At 38.7% G+C, this 17,133-nt stretch overlaps 1 protein-coding gene across 3 annotated transcripts in view; it reads right to left on the minus strand.

The window, feature by feature from the left end:
- Positions 1–17,133, minus strand: part of zmym2 (zinc finger, MYM-type 2) — a 116,067-nt gene that overhangs the window by 41,705 nt on the left and 57,229 nt on the right. For all 3 annotated transcript variants that reach the window (XM_052026522.1, XM_052026524.1, XM_052026523.1), the window contains exons 9-13: positions 9,813–9,925; positions 9,010–9,123; positions 5,575–5,725; positions 3,052–3,224; positions 1,919–2,084 (exon numbers count right to left, since the gene is read on the minus strand). In XM_052026522.1, coding sequence (XP_051882482.1) covers positions 1,919–2,084; positions 3,052–3,224; positions 5,575–5,725; positions 9,010–9,123; positions 9,813–9,925 — 717 coding nt within the window. The remainder of the gene's footprint in view (positions 1–1,918; positions 2,085–3,051; positions 3,225–5,574; positions 5,726–9,009; positions 9,124–9,812; positions 9,926–17,133) is intronic.

Below are 17,133 nucleotides of genomic sequence, written 5' to 3' on the forward strand. Positions count from 1 at the left end.
AGTGTGGGTCTTCAGGCTCCTGTACCTCCTCCCCAATGGTAGTGACGAGAAGAAGGCATGTCCCAGACAGTGAGGGTCCTTGGTGATGGATGCCACCTTCTTGAGGCACCACCTCTTTATGATGTCTTTGATGGTGGGGAAGGTTGTGCCCTTGATGGAGCTGGCTGAGTCTACAACCCTCTGCAGTCCCTTGCGATCCTGTGCATTGGAACTTCCATACCAGGCGGTGATGCAACCAGTCAGAATGCTCTCCAATATACATCAAAAAAAATTTGCAAGAGTCTTTGGTGACATACCAAATCTTCTCAAGCTCCTAATGAAGTAGAGCCGCTGGCGTGCCTTCCTCGTGACTGCATCAATGTGTTGTGCCCAGGATAGATCGTCCGAGATGTTGACGTCTGGAAACTTGAAGCTGCTCACCCTTTCCACTGAGAACTGGTGTGCGTTTTCCAAACTTCCAGTCCACAATCAATTCCTTGGTCCACATCCTTAAGTCTACAATCAATTCCTTGGTCTTGCTGATGTTGAATGTGAGGTTGTTGTTGGATCACCACTCAACCAACTGATTTATCTCACTCGTGTACGCCTCCTCGTTGCCATCTGAGACTCTACCAACAACAGTGGTGTCATTGGTGAGTTTATAGATGATGTTTGAGCTGTGCTTAGCCACACAGTCATAAGTATAGAGAGAGTAGAGCAGTGGACTAAGCACACATCCTTGAGGTGCGCCTGTGTTGATTGTCAGTGAGGAGGAGATACTATTACCGATTCTGCACTGACTGTGGTCTTCTGATGAGTAAGTCGAGGATCCAGTTACAGAGGGAGGTACAGAGGCCCAGGTGTTTTAGAAGCTCATACTTAAATATACTATTTATCAGAGACAGAGTACGAAGGCGCATGCAAAACAAAGTGGTTTTGCAGATATGCTTTATTATTGAGGCACCTTGGAAGGACTATTTCCTAACTTTAATTCAAGGTTGCATAGAATAATTTATAGTGTTGGTGCTTAGCGAAATGAGCAGATAAGAAAAAAATTCTATAATCAAAGAACACATATATATGATGTGGGACACTTCAATTTTCTCTTTCTAATAAACTGCCATCCAAACTGATTTTCTGGCAAAATGAAAATGAAATTCAAAGATGAGGGATTTCATTCATGCGTAGTGACTAGGGTAGCTGGAACTTTTCTCCTTAGAGCAATAAAGATTTATGATATTTAAAATTAAATGTTCAAAATTATGAGGAGATTTAGGGCTCAGAGTACTGTAAGATAATTGTGAAAAGGGTAAGATGGGGATGACTTTTGTTTTAATGCAGTTCCAGTGAACTGTTATGACTGGCCCAAAAGGTGGTGAAGGCTGATATAGTAATGACTTTGAAAGGGAAACTGAATATATACTTTGACACTTTCCAGGATGATGGGGAAGTACAATCAATTAGAGAGGTGTTTTCCAGTACCATCACATGCACAATGAACCAAGGTGACATTAATATGTTGGAACAATAACTATTGCTCATGTTGCAACAGAATTGCAAAGTGAGCAAATGTATTAACCATCAAAAAAAAGGTTATACTATCTGAAGTAAATATGATTAAATGGGAACATTTAGTTGAGGATGGGGATGAACTCTTGGTATTATGACCTGGTACATTACTGGTCACATGGTGATGGCTAACCAGTAAGACACTAAACAGATATACAGGGCAGATTATAAAGAAGTGAGAAAATACTTTTTCTCCATAGTCTGTTAATTGAGAGTACTCCTGCAATCAGGAAAGTGGAAAATCTGGACTACTCACTTCTCAATGGATGGCCTGAATTCTGCTCTGTAGTCAGCTGGCAGGAGTACTTAACCACAATATGAGTAAATATCTCTATGCGCAGTGCATTCTTTCTGGTGATTAAGCACTTACCCACATTCATGTTCTCAGGACCTTTTTGTGTAAACATGTTAGGTTCATTCTGCTGACTATAAAATTGCAGAAGGCATTGCTGATTACAAAAATGCTTCATTTCTCCCCGCCACTGAACTGTTTCACACAGCTCTCTCTGAGCTTTACAGCAGTCACATCTTGCAGCCTAAAATGAAAGAAATAAAATTTAATTACTTCAAGAAAAATGTCTTTCTGAAATATAACTCCTCTCTAATTAGATGCCATAAAAAGATTAGGACACAGATTTATACAAAAAAAAAGTGTGCAGCAAATTAAATACAGAATTTGGATCAAATTTGATTGAAGAATTCACTTGAATACTTTATCATGATATTTGAATAACAGTTTAAGTCTTGTAAATTGTTAACTTTTCCTTATGTAAATTTGTATTTGTACTTTTCAACAACGTGGTAAAGTAATATTAAGAGGTGCCTATAATGTTACGTCATCAAGAAATTGAGGTCATGCTGTCCACTCCAGATAAACATATTATTAAAGCCATACAGTGGGGGTATCTGACAAAAAGCTAAGCAACATAAATATTTGTGGAAGATGCCAAAATGCACAACTTACATTGGTTCATACAATTTACCTAAATTTCACATGAACCTATCTATGTCAATCCACACAACTTTACAAGAAAGCAGAGAAAGAGAACTGTATACTTGGAAGCATACAAGATTTCACAATGATTCTGAAAATTTAAATGCCATATTTTACTACATTTATTCTGCCAGGCAAGAGAAAATTTCTAATAAATTGACACTGTGACAAAAGCAAGTTAATTTCCATTCCATTGAGAATCTCCTTTGTGAAACATCTAACAAACAGTTATCTATTAATTTATATAATTGCAGCAAAATGAAAGCACCTGATAGGTCATCATTTACGGTTTTTCCTTCATATTCTATTGTCTGCACAACCGTTTTCATTCCAGGGTAACAGGTCTGATCTATCAGTAATATTCCACATCAGTTGGCACCATAGCTTAGTGAAGCAAATTTTTAATCAGATTTCAAAGAAAGGAACTATTTGTAATCTATTTTGGAATTTTAATTGTGTACAATAATGTATGGTAAAAGAATTGAAATAATAAGATAGACTTCACTGACCTTAAAGTACCAGTCTATAAATCTTTTGCAACAGTCATCACTACAAAAATCCCTTGCTTTTCCATCAATTTCTTTAGCTGCAGCTCGCTTACACATCTGTGAGCAATAACTGCAGGTAACGCAGCGCAGACCCAAACGTTTTGCGAAGTCTTGCTTGTATAGAAGCTTACAGCCTGAAAAAGAAGTTTTTATTTCATACAATCTTCCATCTTGTAAATATCGTAAGCAAACTTGGGTAAAATCAAGTAGTGGAAAATGCATTTTTTAACCTACAAGTTAAAATGCTTTATCTATTTATCTCTTCAGCCTTTGTACATAGGAACAAGGAGCAGTAAAGGCTGTATTCCTCTGCCATTCAATAAGACCATGGCTGAATTGATCTGGTCTTTGCCTTCACCTCCACTTTCTTTCCCAATCCCCATGACCTCTATTTCCCCTTTCATTCAAAAATCCATCTAATCCTTGAATATACCTAATAACTCAGCAATCATAAGCTTCTATGGAAGAGATTTCTGAAGATTCATTACCCTTAAAGAAGTTCATCCACAAGTCAACCTTCAATGGCTGACTTCTTTCCTGAAACTATGCACCCCAGTACCTCACTCAGAAACATCTTCAAGCATCATCCTTTCAAGCCCCCTCAAACCATGCATTTTTAAATGCCTTCTAAATTCTAAACATCAGAGAACATAGGGCCTCTCAGTTCAATCTTCCCTCTTCCTTGGAATCAACTTGGTTCCAGGAAGGAAGAAAAGTTTTCTTTACTCGGGAGATGAAAACTGTAAGCAGTATTCCAAGTGTGTTCTAACCAAAATCCTATATAGCTGTAATGTTCTTCAATACATGCCCTCTCTTTGGTTTTGAATGACAACAAAAAAAAGCATACACATTGATACAAAACACTATTTCCCTCTAAAGATTGTGGGTGCTGAGTTGAATTAAATTGGCAGGATTTACATATTTTGGGAAAACGGCATTGAGATTTCAGTTAGCCATGACCTAAGTAAAAAGTAGAACAGTCTCCAGGAGCTGAACAGCCTGTTTCTGTTCCTACGTTCATATGTTAGATGTGACTCAGTTTTTTGTTACTCTTGCCTGACATGGTATGCTACTGGAGGACAAAAGAGCAGGTTGACACTTTAGTGCAATACTGAGGGAGTATTGCAGTGGTGTTGTATTTCGATGAAAGAATAAATCAAAAATCCAGATGCTCTCTTATGTGGATGTAAAATATCTTGTGAGACCATTTGGAAGAAGGTTTGGTGTCCTAGCTAATACTTATCTCTCTTCAATATTACATTGCTACCTCACTTCATGCTCAGAATGTGTTCCCAGGAATTAAAGCACAAATGGAATCAGTGCTAAAAGAGGTCATTATAACATTATACACATTATTGACAGCACTGGGGACCAAGTGTGATCTCTTGTCCTCCTTTCTGCTATGCTGCAATCAGGACCTAAACCCCAGCCTCCCCTTTTGCTGTGTACTGCTCTGATGGAAAGTTGGTGCAAATCCAGCATCGAATCATCTGTGGCACAGTGAGGAAGGGCTGGCTGTGAGGGCTGATGTTGGATGGGCCAGGCCAAGCAATGCGACCACCCAGCACTCAGATGTAGGGTTCAGGGCTGTACCTTTGATGACATGGTGAGTATGGACCATTGTTGCTGACTGGCAGCCTGTGATCCATATGTTGAGAGACTGCCTAAATCCTACAGTCTCCCTCACCATCACCTGTTGAAAATGATGGAAACTGCTGTCAGCCCTCTCAGAGTAATGAGAGCTGTGCAGGCAAATTAAGAAGTGAGATGGCAGCAGAGATTCAAGCCAGGTTCCTGGTACAGGGTAGATCCATAAATGTTCGGACTGGAGGACCAAGAATGCCATAAAGGGTAGCAGTGAGCAGGTACCAATGTACTAAAAAACAGAGGTGTTCCTTACTATGTTCTTTGTACCAATTGGATGCCCTGGTTTCTCTATTAAACTATAGAAGTATTTCACTGGCTAAAAATCATTTTATTCTTGAAAGTTGTCCATTATATGTTTCTTTACATCTTAATGCTCAATGTACATTAACTAAGGCTGTTCAACAGTATATAAAAATCTTAGGAAAGCATTTCCGTAAACAGGGCATTTAGGGACAACACAGTGTCAGTCAATGAACTGAAATTGGGGTGGCGTGTATGAGTCACAGCAAATGGTATATGGTCCAGTGAACACATTCAATTTACTCAGGGAAAAATAGCCATGGAAACCAAGGAGTGGAATGAACAAAATCTAAAGCAATTTCTCCCAAAAAAAAGCTGGGTAATTTCTCCAGAAAAATAGAGTGGGTGTAATATAGTTACATATAAATGATAAACATACAATCCACCATAAACACATACAGCAGAGTGACTGACTGGGGAATTATCCAAACGTCTCCATTCTGGCTGGTTATAGCATTGTCTCTTTATGCAGACATTTAAAATTTTCAATCATAAAAAAATCAATGTTCAGCTATACGTCAATGTAATGAAACATACCTTCACTACAGAATGTTTTCTTTACTCCTGAGAACTTCACAGTTTCATATACAGTTTTCTCTTCCTGACAGTATTCACAGTATGACACTACACAATGCAGCTTCTTGTAATCCTCACAGCACATTTTGCTGCAGAACTGAAATACGTTATTCTGAAGGAAAAAAGTAAATTACTACAAAATCTTTATATTTTTTTACAGACCAAACTAATCAAATTAACCAAGTGCACTTTTGAAACCCTGCATTTGCAGATCCAAATGCTACGCAAGTTCTTCAAATTCTTTAGGAAACAAGAATTCTTAATCCAGACAGAGAATAACATTCCTAGATATACATTTTTACATTTGTGCTGTTCCCAACCATCTTTGTGAGTGCAAGCAACTCCTAAATATCCAGCAGAAATTTACATGGTCTGTAGATCAACTGTGCTACACCAAATCCCGAACATCACAGCCCCTGGAGCCAATTTCTAATTTGCTCCAGAAGGCATCTCCTGGTTGGAACACTGTGCTGGGTATAGTGGTAGGCAGTTGCTCTCTCAGCTGAAGCCTTGGGGTGAGTGACTGTGTTCCTTCATGAAACTTTATAAGCGATATCCTCCTGGAGAAATTACCCAGATCTTGGATGGAGCCTCAGCCAGCTGAAGTCTTGGAGCAGGCGCTGCTATTCTGGTTGGAGACTTGGAGTGAGCTATCTCCATTCCTGGTGGAATCCTGTGATAACACCACTCATTTACTTACAGTACTAGCCTAGCTGCTGGACCCTTCTCAGTTGAGAAATACATAAAAAATAATTGATTAATTGGAGGAAGGCTAATTTCAATGGGTTGAAAGCAGATCTTGCCCAGGTAAATTGGAATAAAAGAAATAAAGAGGCAAAACTAACATAACAAAGGTCTCCCTTTAAGGAAATGATGGTTCAGGTATGATAGAGGCACATTCCTATGAGAAGCAAATGAAAAATAGACTAATTTCAGAACTCGCTAGATGATGAAAGAGACACAAAGGAAGGTGTAGCAAAATGGCTGTGAATGATAAGCATTGGGTTGTTAATTTCAGTGAAAACCAAGCTGATTATAACAATGATCAAAGAAGTGAAAATTGAAGTAAGAGGGGCAAAGAGAGCATGTGAGAAAAGATTAGCTGCTGAAATAAATGGGAATTCAAATATGTTCTATAGGCACAGATGTAGTATAATGGTAGTACATGGAGCAATGGACACATTAGGGACAAAATTGGGAACTCTTAGGGCACAAAGGGTGTATTTTGTATCTGGCTTTCAAAGTAAAAGCAAAGGAGGAGAAAGTTGAGACACTGGATACATTAAAAAATCGTAACATGGTGGTATTATCAAAGTTGGCAAAGTGTAAAGTAGGCAAGTAATGAGACCTGGATGGATATATCCTAAGATTTTGAGGGAAGTATGGGAGGAAATTGTTGAGGCCCTGACCATAACCTTCCAATGTTCTTGTGGATATGTGGGTGGTGCCAGAAGACTGGAGGGTAGCAAATGTTACTCCCTTGTTCAAAAAAATGGGAGCAAGATTAAGCCCAGCAACTGCAGGCCAGTCAGTTTAACTTTAGCAGTAGGAAAGCTTTAGAAAAATGATTAGTAGTCAATGGAGGAAAATGGAATAATTATTGTAAATCGTATTTAACCAACGTGATAGAGTTTTTTTGTTACTGAGGTAACAGATACAGTTGCTGAGGGTAATGCAGACCCTATATTGTACATGGAGATCCAGAAGGCTTCTGATAAAGGTGTCATATAACATGATTATCAACAAGGTTGAAACACATTGCAAGAAAAGCATATTGGAAACATGGATACAAATTTGGCTAACAGGGTTGTGGTAAATGGTTGCTGTTTTTGCACTGGAGGAATGTGAATAAGGGCGTTCCCCAGGGACCAATGTTAGATTCATTGCTTTTTTGGATCTATATTAATGACTAACACACAGGGGCACAAGCCACAATTTCTAAATTTGCAGATGACACAAACCTTGGCAGAGGATAATGACAGATTGCAGCAGGATAAAAACAGGATGGAGGAATGGACAAGTGCATAGCAAATTAAGTTTAATGTGAAGAAATGTAATTGATGTGTTTTGCTAGGAAGAATGAAAAGCAATACAGAATAAAGGAAATTGTTTTAAAGTGGGTACAAGAGCAGAGGGACCTGGGGAAATGTGTGCACAAATCATTGAAAGCGGCAGGGCAGGTTGATAAAGGAGTTAATAAGGCATTTACAGTTCTGGGCCTTATCAAAAGATGCACAGAGTTTAAAAGCAGGCAAGTTATGCTGAACCTTTATAGGTTACTGGTCCAGCCTCAGCTGGAGTATTGCATTTAATTTTGGTCACCACATTAAAGGAATGATGTGAAGGCATTAGAAAGGATCCAGAAGAGGTTTATGAGAATGGTTCCAGGGAGAAGCACTATAGTTACAAGGAAAGATTAGAAAGGCTGGAAATATTTTTGAAGAGAAGGCTGAGGGAAAGATTGATAAAAGTGTGTAAAATGATGATGGGGGAGGCTGTTCCCTTTGGTGGAGGGGTCGAGGACTAGAAACCATAGGCATAAAATACATGGGAAGAGAATCAAGAGTGATACGAGGCAAAACTACTTTATGCAGAGTGTGGCTGGAATGTATTGCCTGCAATTGACATGGAGTCCAATTCCACTGTGGTCTTAGAATTAGATAAATACATGGTGTAGAAAATATGCAAGAATATGAAGAAAGGGGTAATGGGTGGAACTGGAGTGTTTCTCTGGGAGGACCAGCATCGACATGATGGGCCATATGGCCCCTTCTTTAGCTGTATTCTATGATCCTGTGATAAACAAAGTAAATATTGTGGGATATATTTGATTCCTTTTAATGGATTTCGCATAATCCTTAGCATTATCAATGTTTTTATATTATCCCTGGAGGTGCTCCTCTCTATTGCCATGGATAATCAAGTTGACTGCATTTAGAATATGTTTGGCACTTATAAAATAAAATTTATATGTGGGAAGTTGGGCATTGCTCCATGGTGGATGTACCCTATGAAATAGGTTCGCATTTTCTGAATTTATTATATATGGTATTTTCACTGAGGAGAATTTAATAGAGTTAATCTGAATTTCAACCTTGGTACTGCCCCACTTCTTCCAGGATCTTTCCCTTATTACCACTTTTCTACTTCTGTAATCTGTTGGATCCTCCTCTCCAAATATGCTTTTCCCTTCTCTCAACTCTCACCCTACATCATCCTCCCCAGTTGCCATGAAACATCCTGTACATAATAGAAACTCACTTATCTTGCAGCTTTTGTCGAATGTGAAATTATAAAGGACAATCAACCATGTGACTGACCCACAGTTAGAATCAGCCTCTCCATTTATAATGGTTTAGTTATTTGTAACTGCATTAAAATTTATATTAATCTTACCTCCCATTCCAATAGTTCTGGCTTAGCACTGAATCCATTCTTGCAGTAGATACATTTCAGCTGCACTTCATTTGTTATGACCTGACCATTTGTAGCTGTCTGTGCACTGTAGGACTAAAATACAATTATGATAAATTTTGTGCTTCTATTTATAACTCATCCCCATCCCTTATAGTATTTTTAAGGAAATTTCATGCCTTTGCCTAAACCAAGCATCTGCCCTACGAATCAGAATGACTGCAATTATTGAAGTTCAAACCTATTACAAGTTCTGAATGTAAATATCTTGAAGTTGAAAAAATTAGTCTTTAGCTATGGTTATAAAATTTGTGTGTGGGAAGTTGGGTGATGCTCCAGGTGGATGCACCCTATGAAACAGGTTAAAATTTTCTGAATTTATTTCACGTGGTTTCTTCAATGAGTATTTAACTTAATTAAACAGAGCCTAAAGAGCCAAAGGAATTGGTAATACAATGAAACATGGCATGTTTATTCCAGATCTTAGGTGATCCTTTAAACAACGTCATCCAAAGAAAGCCCACCTTTAATATGCTAACCTACGCAGGTGATCTGCAATTTATGCCACCTCAAATACATTTACTACATAGATGTCACACATTTTTTCTTAAGAAACTTGTACGAATGCACCGATGAGATTCAATTTGTTATGAATCTGTAGAACTGAAAACCAATACAAAAGATTTTGAAATGGTTCCCATGAATCAGAATTTGTCTATAATATGACATGCAGAAGAAAAATGTACTCAAATAATTTACCAACAAAGTGAACAAAACATAGAAACCTGAAATTTAGCAACGCAGCTAGAGCTGCAGAAGTTGTATAGTTTTCCATCAGGCATCGTGGCTTGATATTGAGGTAAAGCACTTCTTTTACAAAAGGGGCAAGATCCCATACCTAAAACAAGAAACAAACTGAGATTTCAAGGTACAACATGATGATCTCACAATAATCATTCATAAATGATAATTTTAGCAAAAAGTAAAAACATAACAGATACCAGATTTGTGCCCATTACTACCATTGACAAAACTTGTTGAGAAAACCAACAATCAGGACACCAATTGCTTCATTTTAATAGACAGAAGACTGAAATCACAATATGTGGATTCGAGCAAAGCAACCAGAAATTCTTGAAGAACAGACAGGTCTTTATGATACATCTCTTAATCTGGAAATGAGACAATTGGATCGTCTCTCATTCTTCTAAACAGTGGTGATATATCACACCTATTTAGACAACCTATCTAGTGAATCAAATCTTTACTGCCTTCAAACAGGTATTTCTTCTCTTCATTAATGGAGTCCAAAACCTGAATAATTTACCCCACATGCAGGCTCACCAAAGCCCTCATAGTTGTTGGAAGACAACACTAATAATCCCTGCAAATAAAAGTCATGTTCCATTTACGCTCCTCATTACTGTAACCATTAATCCAACATACATGGGACTTTGATGCTGGCAGACTAACACATTTTCTGGATTATGAAATGTTATTTTATTAGTACTCCAACACACTGAATTAATTTTTTGCTTAAAATTCTAGCAATTGAGGTAAGTTTCAAGGGAGCATGGCTGACACAATCAAGTGTGTTTATTGGGAGCACCATTAAACACAGCTGGCGAGTGGACAGAGAGAGTGGCAATGTTTGAGAGCCAGGTGCTGAACTGTCGGGATTTCTGAATCGTCAGATAGTGGATTATCAGAGTTTTACTCTACTTGCCATATTTTCACTACCAGAGTTCCCTGGTCTCTAGAGCCAAGTACAGCACTCAAACCATTATTGGAGAAATGGTAAAGTAGCAAATGCTGTGAGGTGCAGCATCTCTCTTATGTTGTCAAATAAAAAGCAGCTTCATAATATTCGACCATGGGCCATGGATACACCCAAAGCTGAATTCACAATGTTCAGATGTGTGCCATTCTGATAAAACAGATTACCTTTGTTTACCTTTTTGTCTTAATGGACAATTTAGTTTGTTTCATGGAGCACTAATAAAAACTATACAGGAAATTGTAATACAATTTCAGGGAATATTTCAATTGTGAATTTTCAATTACGGAGAAATAATTAGAAGAACTGCATTAGGATTTCTGTTAAGTGATCTTCTTTTGACTTTCTAAGCATTCCGATTAAGGCAGTTTACTTATTTATGGAAAAACAGTATCTGTTAAAATACTGGACAATTTTTCACTATTTCTTTGGAAAAACATCTTTGACTAGTTACATTAACTTCATTGATCAAAATAATGCAATTGCATACATTTAGAAATATCCTTTAAAGTGTAACAGCATTACTGGAAATGGAATTATAAGGAGAGACAGGATAGGCTGGGGCTTTTTCCCTGCAGCATAGTAGGCTGAGGGGTGACCTTATAGAGGTTTATAAAATCATGAGGGGCACAGATAGGGTGAATGGTCACGGTACTTTTCCCAAGGTAGGGGAGTCTAAAACTATAGAGGGCATAGATTTAAGGTGAGAGGAGAAAATATTAAAGGGCAATTTAAAAATCTGAGGGGCAACTTTTTCCACATAGAGAGTGGTGGGTATGTGGATCAAGCTGCCAAAGGAAGTGGTAGAAGCAGGTACAATTACAGCATCTAAAAGGCATTTAGACAGGTACATGGATAGGAAGGGTTTAGAGGGATATGGACCAAAATCAGGCAAATGGAACTAGCTCAGGTAGGCAACTTGGTCGGCATGGACAAGTTGGGCTGAAGGGCCTGTTTCCCAATGTGTAACTCTATGATGCTATTATTTAGTAATACTTCTGATTTTGTGCTGACCTATAAAAATCTAATAGCAAAACGCATGAAGTAGAACCTTAGAGTCATAGTCGTGGAGTCATACAGCATGGAAACAGGCCATTTCACCCACCATGTCCACACTGACCAGTGGGCACCCATCTGTATTAATTCCCTCTTTCAGCACTTGGACCATAGTCTTCTGTGTCGCGGTGATTCAAGTACCTCTGATAAGGCGAAAAGATTCCTGCAGTCTGCCCTATCTATACTTGTCATGATTTTATGCATCTTGGCCATGTCCCCTCCTCTGCTCCAGGAGTCCATGTTCCATGTCTATATGGAATGTGTGAGGTTGCAGCCCTTTTGGAATAATTGAAGGGGCTTTTCCTCAAGCTCTGGTTGCACTTCAGCCCCACTGGAGTACAGCACCCTCCCTGATGATGCATCGATATCAGATTAACCCCTTGCTCTGCATAGATTGACAGGATAAGTAGCTTTCTCATATGGAAATTATTGTGATATAATGACATGTATTTTACTAGCTCCATATCACCTCTTCCTGGCACCACAGTGCTCCTTCTGGAAGTCTGCCCATCTCTGGAAACGCAGCTGTCTTATTCAGCTACCCCCATTGAGTGCCCACGACTACTTGCCATACCTTGCTGATTGCAGTCTTCACAGTATAAAACTTCTCCCTGAGATCTCCAGCCTCAGAGACAGGGCATTGTAATTGCACTGGTGGTGATAGGCGGTACCTGCTCATGTGGTCTACGCCATTAGGATTGGGCTGCACTGGCTGCCTAGAAGCTCATGAACTACATTAGAATATGGGCTATAGCTTGAACCCCAATGGTGAAAGGATAATGAAATTGATTAGATTACCACCAACTACTATACAAAAGTTGAAACTCAATGTGACCCAACTATTCTTTGGGGAAACGTCATTAATTTTTAATTTCTAACTATGAATACATTTTAATTGCAATAAGGCAAGTTGACAAATTGCTAATAATGCCGTAAACCATAATGGTTTACACAACTGTAAGTAACTGCAAAGCAACTGCATGTGATAATTTTGACTTCTTATTGCCTTGTTCTTTGACGTGACCTGACAAGACTTTCATCACCTGTAGGCAGCACTTCTCATTGAGATCATAAAACAAAGTACATTATCCAAAACCACTGAAAGGATTCCATTTTTATACTATTACATTCAAAAGGACACCATAATAAATAGAATGCAGTAGTACAAGTATATTGTGGTGCCATAAATTGCAAAATAAACTGGAAAAATTTAGAGATATAATAGCCTTTGAGAGAATGCAGAAGCAGAAAATGATTCCTATTTAGACTTCCTCAAAATCTACTAGATTTCTGACAAAATGTAATAGACTTGAAACATTAACTATGTTTCTCTTTCCACAAACGTTTCCTGCATTGCTGTATTTCTAGCATTTTCTGTGCCAATTACATAGTGATTTTTTTCCCTTGAAACTTTAATTTTCTCTCTCCATAGTTGCTATCTGACCTGATGAACATTTCCAGCATTTTCTATCTTCACTTCAGAATTCTAGCATTCACAGTATTTTGCATTTGTAAATAAAGGGGAATGGTTAATGAGAATTTTTATGATAGTATGGGCGATTCCCGAGGGGTTCCGCAAAGCTTAGTGCATACTACCTTACGTTTTGTGATGTATGTCAATGATCTGGACTTGAGTGTGTTACGAGCTAGGTGTTATGAGCCAGTTTGCTATTTGGTGAGTGTCCCTTTAAGGTACCTGGAGAGTAGAGTAGTTGTGTGTGTGTGTGTGTGTGTGGTGTTATCTCTAAGACAGCAAGACTATAATAATGTGCTGGCTGTTTTGCACAGAGAATTGGGGTGGGGTGGGGGGGTGAGAGAGAGAGAGAGAGAGAGAGAGACTGACTGACGGTCTCTGTATCAATGGGTGAAGAACAATAGCTGTGTCTGTCACTACAATCCATGTATGGATTTTTGGAGCAATCAAGTGGAGTCCACTTTGTTGTTAACCTGTACTGGAAAACAGGTATTTCTGTGGGTGGCCATGTGTTGAATGCCTTCGGGGTGGCAGATACTTTGAAACAAAGAAGTGGAGATCATTGGAGATTGAGGTGTCGTATGGGTTCCATCGTGGAACATGTGGATTTCATAATTTCTCTCTACATTCTCTCTTCAGTCAACTGTGGTTTTGTAAAAGCCTTTGCTCACGTTTCACCTTATTACTTGCTGAACTGAACTTTGAGAACTATTCCTAGACTTGGGGTTTGGGAATTTGCCACACACACACTTTGAGGTTATTAGCTTTGGGGATTATGTTTAACATCTGATGTTTTTACTTTTCTTATTACTACAAGTAGTTATTAATAAAATAGCTTCTAACACTTATACATGGCTTGTTGTGTTTCTATTGTTGCTGGTATGTAACAAGTGTCACGAAGACAACGAAGTTAAGGGATGCATTAGTACTTACTATGTTGATAGCCAATAGCAAGGAAGAAAACTGTAGACTGCAGGAAAGTAGCAGCAGATTTGTCAGGTAAAAAAGTAGAAAATGATATTTCACATGGAGAAGTATGAAAATAATACATCTGGAAAGGGCAATTTTTAAAAAAGTGTTGGCATTCAGAGGAACCTGGATATCTTTGTACATGAATCACTGAAGGTTAACATGTAAACTCAGTAGACAATTTGGAAGGCAGATAGTATGTTGGCTTCTATTGCTAGAGGATCCGAGTTCATGAAAAGAGACCTTTTGCTCCAATTATCAGGGTCCTGGTGAACCTGCATCAGGAATGTTGTGTGCAATTCTGATATCTCTACCTTAGTATTGATATATATGGAAAAGAGGGAATTCAGCAAAAGTTCACCAGATTGATTCCCATATGGTGAATTTGCTGTATAAAGAGACACTAAGCAGACTGGGCCTATATTTCCTTGAGTTTAGAAGAATGAGAGGTGTTCTCATTGAAAAATACAGAATTCCTAAAGGTCTTTACAGGGTATTTCCCTTTACACTGATGAATGATCCCCATTATTCAGTGATCCAGCTCTGCCAATGTTTTTTGCCACAATTAGATGGGCTGAAGGGCAAGATGAAGAGCGAGATCCCAGCTTTCCCAGAGTCTCTGGCTCAGCCTGGCTCTCTGGGTTTGGGTGTGGATAGGGGTGGAGGAAGAGAAGCAAATTTGGTGAACACTGCCCATTTTATTGCTTGCCCAAATTACCCGCTGACAAGGCAGAGCAACTAAATGAAGGCAAAAGCTGTCCCCGATTTTAGTTCATTACAACAAAAAATAAAACAAATCCCCAACTCAAGTTGTTTCCACGGAAATCCAAGTTATGAGGCGACTAATAAACAGCCGAGAAACATCATTCCAGATGCAGGCTTACCTGTGAATTACCTGTGAAACAAAGGTATTTAAGTCATTTTGGGCAAAGGTTGGTCACGTGACCCTTTGAGTGTCAATGATAAGATATCTTTATTAGTCACATGTACATCAAAACACACAGTGAAACACATCTTTGCGTAGAGTGTTCTGGGGGCAGCTCGCAAGTGTTGCCAGGCTTCCAGCGCCAACGTAGCATGCCCACAACTTCCTAACCTGTACATCTTTGGAATGTGGGAGGAAACCCACGCAGACACGGGGAGAACGTACAAGCTCTTTACAGACAGCAGCCAGAATTGAACCCGGGTCACTGGCGGTGTAATAGCGTTACACTAACCGCTACACTACCATGCCTGCCGTACCATGCGATGAACACCAAGTGGGCCATGAGATCAGACTGCAAAGCCCAACAGTGTCAAAGAATGCCTGATTTCGTATAGAGCCGCAACTGTAACCTACTGTTTAATAGTGGATGGAAATCAGGCCTGTTAAGCTCAAATCAGCATGTCTATGAAGAGCCAGGAAAAAAAACTTTATCGAAAGAATCAAAATAGCAGAGGAAAATTTTGTCAAGTTGCTGTTCTCCAGCTAGTTGCCAGAATGTGCAAAATGAGCAACTCGCTCAGGATTTTTGGATGTTAAGGGAATTAAGGGACATGGAGTTAGTGCAGGAGAGTACTGCTGAGGTAAAATGTCAGGTATGATCTCATGAAATGCTGGAGCAAGCACAAAGGACAAAATGGTCTACTCCTGATTCTATTTCTTATGTTAGTGCTCTATGGGCAAAGGTGTGTTAAAGAGTGAGAAGTCCCATACCAAACAGGAAGAGAACATTGACTGGCAAGTGGCACATAAAATTTAGTAACTAAGTATGAAGTGATACATTTTGGCAGAAGGGATGAGAAAAGGCAATACATGTCCAATGGCATAGTTCTAAAGGTTATCTAAGAACAGACAGACCTCAGTGTTTTAAGTGCATAAATCTCTGAAAGTGGCAGGACATGTCAAGAGACGAGTTAATAATATATATGATCCTGTGCTTCAAAAATACAGGCAGAATCTTTCTAAAGCATTGGTTAGGCCATAATTGGAGTACAGTGATCAATTTTGGTTATCACACTTTAAGAAGGATGTGAAGTACTCAGATTGGATAAGATTTACTAGAATGATTTCGGGGACTAGGGAGCTCAGTAGCAATGTTAGACTAGAGAAGATGGAGTTATTTTCCTTGGAGCAAAGTTTGGGAAGGTATTTAATAGAGATATACAAGATCAAAATAGGTTTTGATAGGGTAAAGAAGGAGAGGCTGTTCCATTTAGCAGATGGTTCAAGGAAGAGACAACACAGATTTAAAGTGAAGGCAAAAAGCATAATGGGAAATACAAGGAGAAACATTTATGCAATATAGAAAGTGGTCACAATCTGGAACTCTGCCAGTAAGGGTGGTACAAAGAGACTCCATTAGGATTTTCAAAAGGGATTGGACAGATGCTTCAAGGGAAATATTTTGCTAGCCTATGGCAAGAGAGTGGAGAAATGGGAAAAAAATAGATTGCTCAACAAGGTGCTGGCATGAATTTAATATGCTGTAAAGACTACTGATTTTAAGTTAGGTTCAGAAACACTGTGGTTACTTGGATACTCCAACTGATTGTACATATATTTCGTTTTGAAGAAAATGGATAAAATGATCTCAAGATGCAATCCAATTGTTTTATTTTTAATCTTAACTATCAAATAATACATATTTTCCAAAGACTTACATTTTTCACGATATTTACATAGTAGGGCAAATCTTGCTTTCTATCATCCAATGGAAGTCAGTCCCAGACAAGTTAACCTGCTAAGAGACTGGGATCTACTGTGTCACATTTTATCAAGATATCACATTTAGCATTATACTCCATCACTGAACTCTATATAGAGCCCAGAGATGGAGAACAGCAGTGA

Source organism: Pristis pectinata, chromosome 11 (assembly GCF_009764475.1).
Source record: "Pristis pectinata isolate sPriPec2 chromosome 11, sPriPec2.1.pri, whole genome shotgun sequence".
NCBI lineage: Eukaryota > Metazoa > Chordata > Chondrichthyes > Rhinopristiformes > Pristidae > Pristis > Pristis pectinata.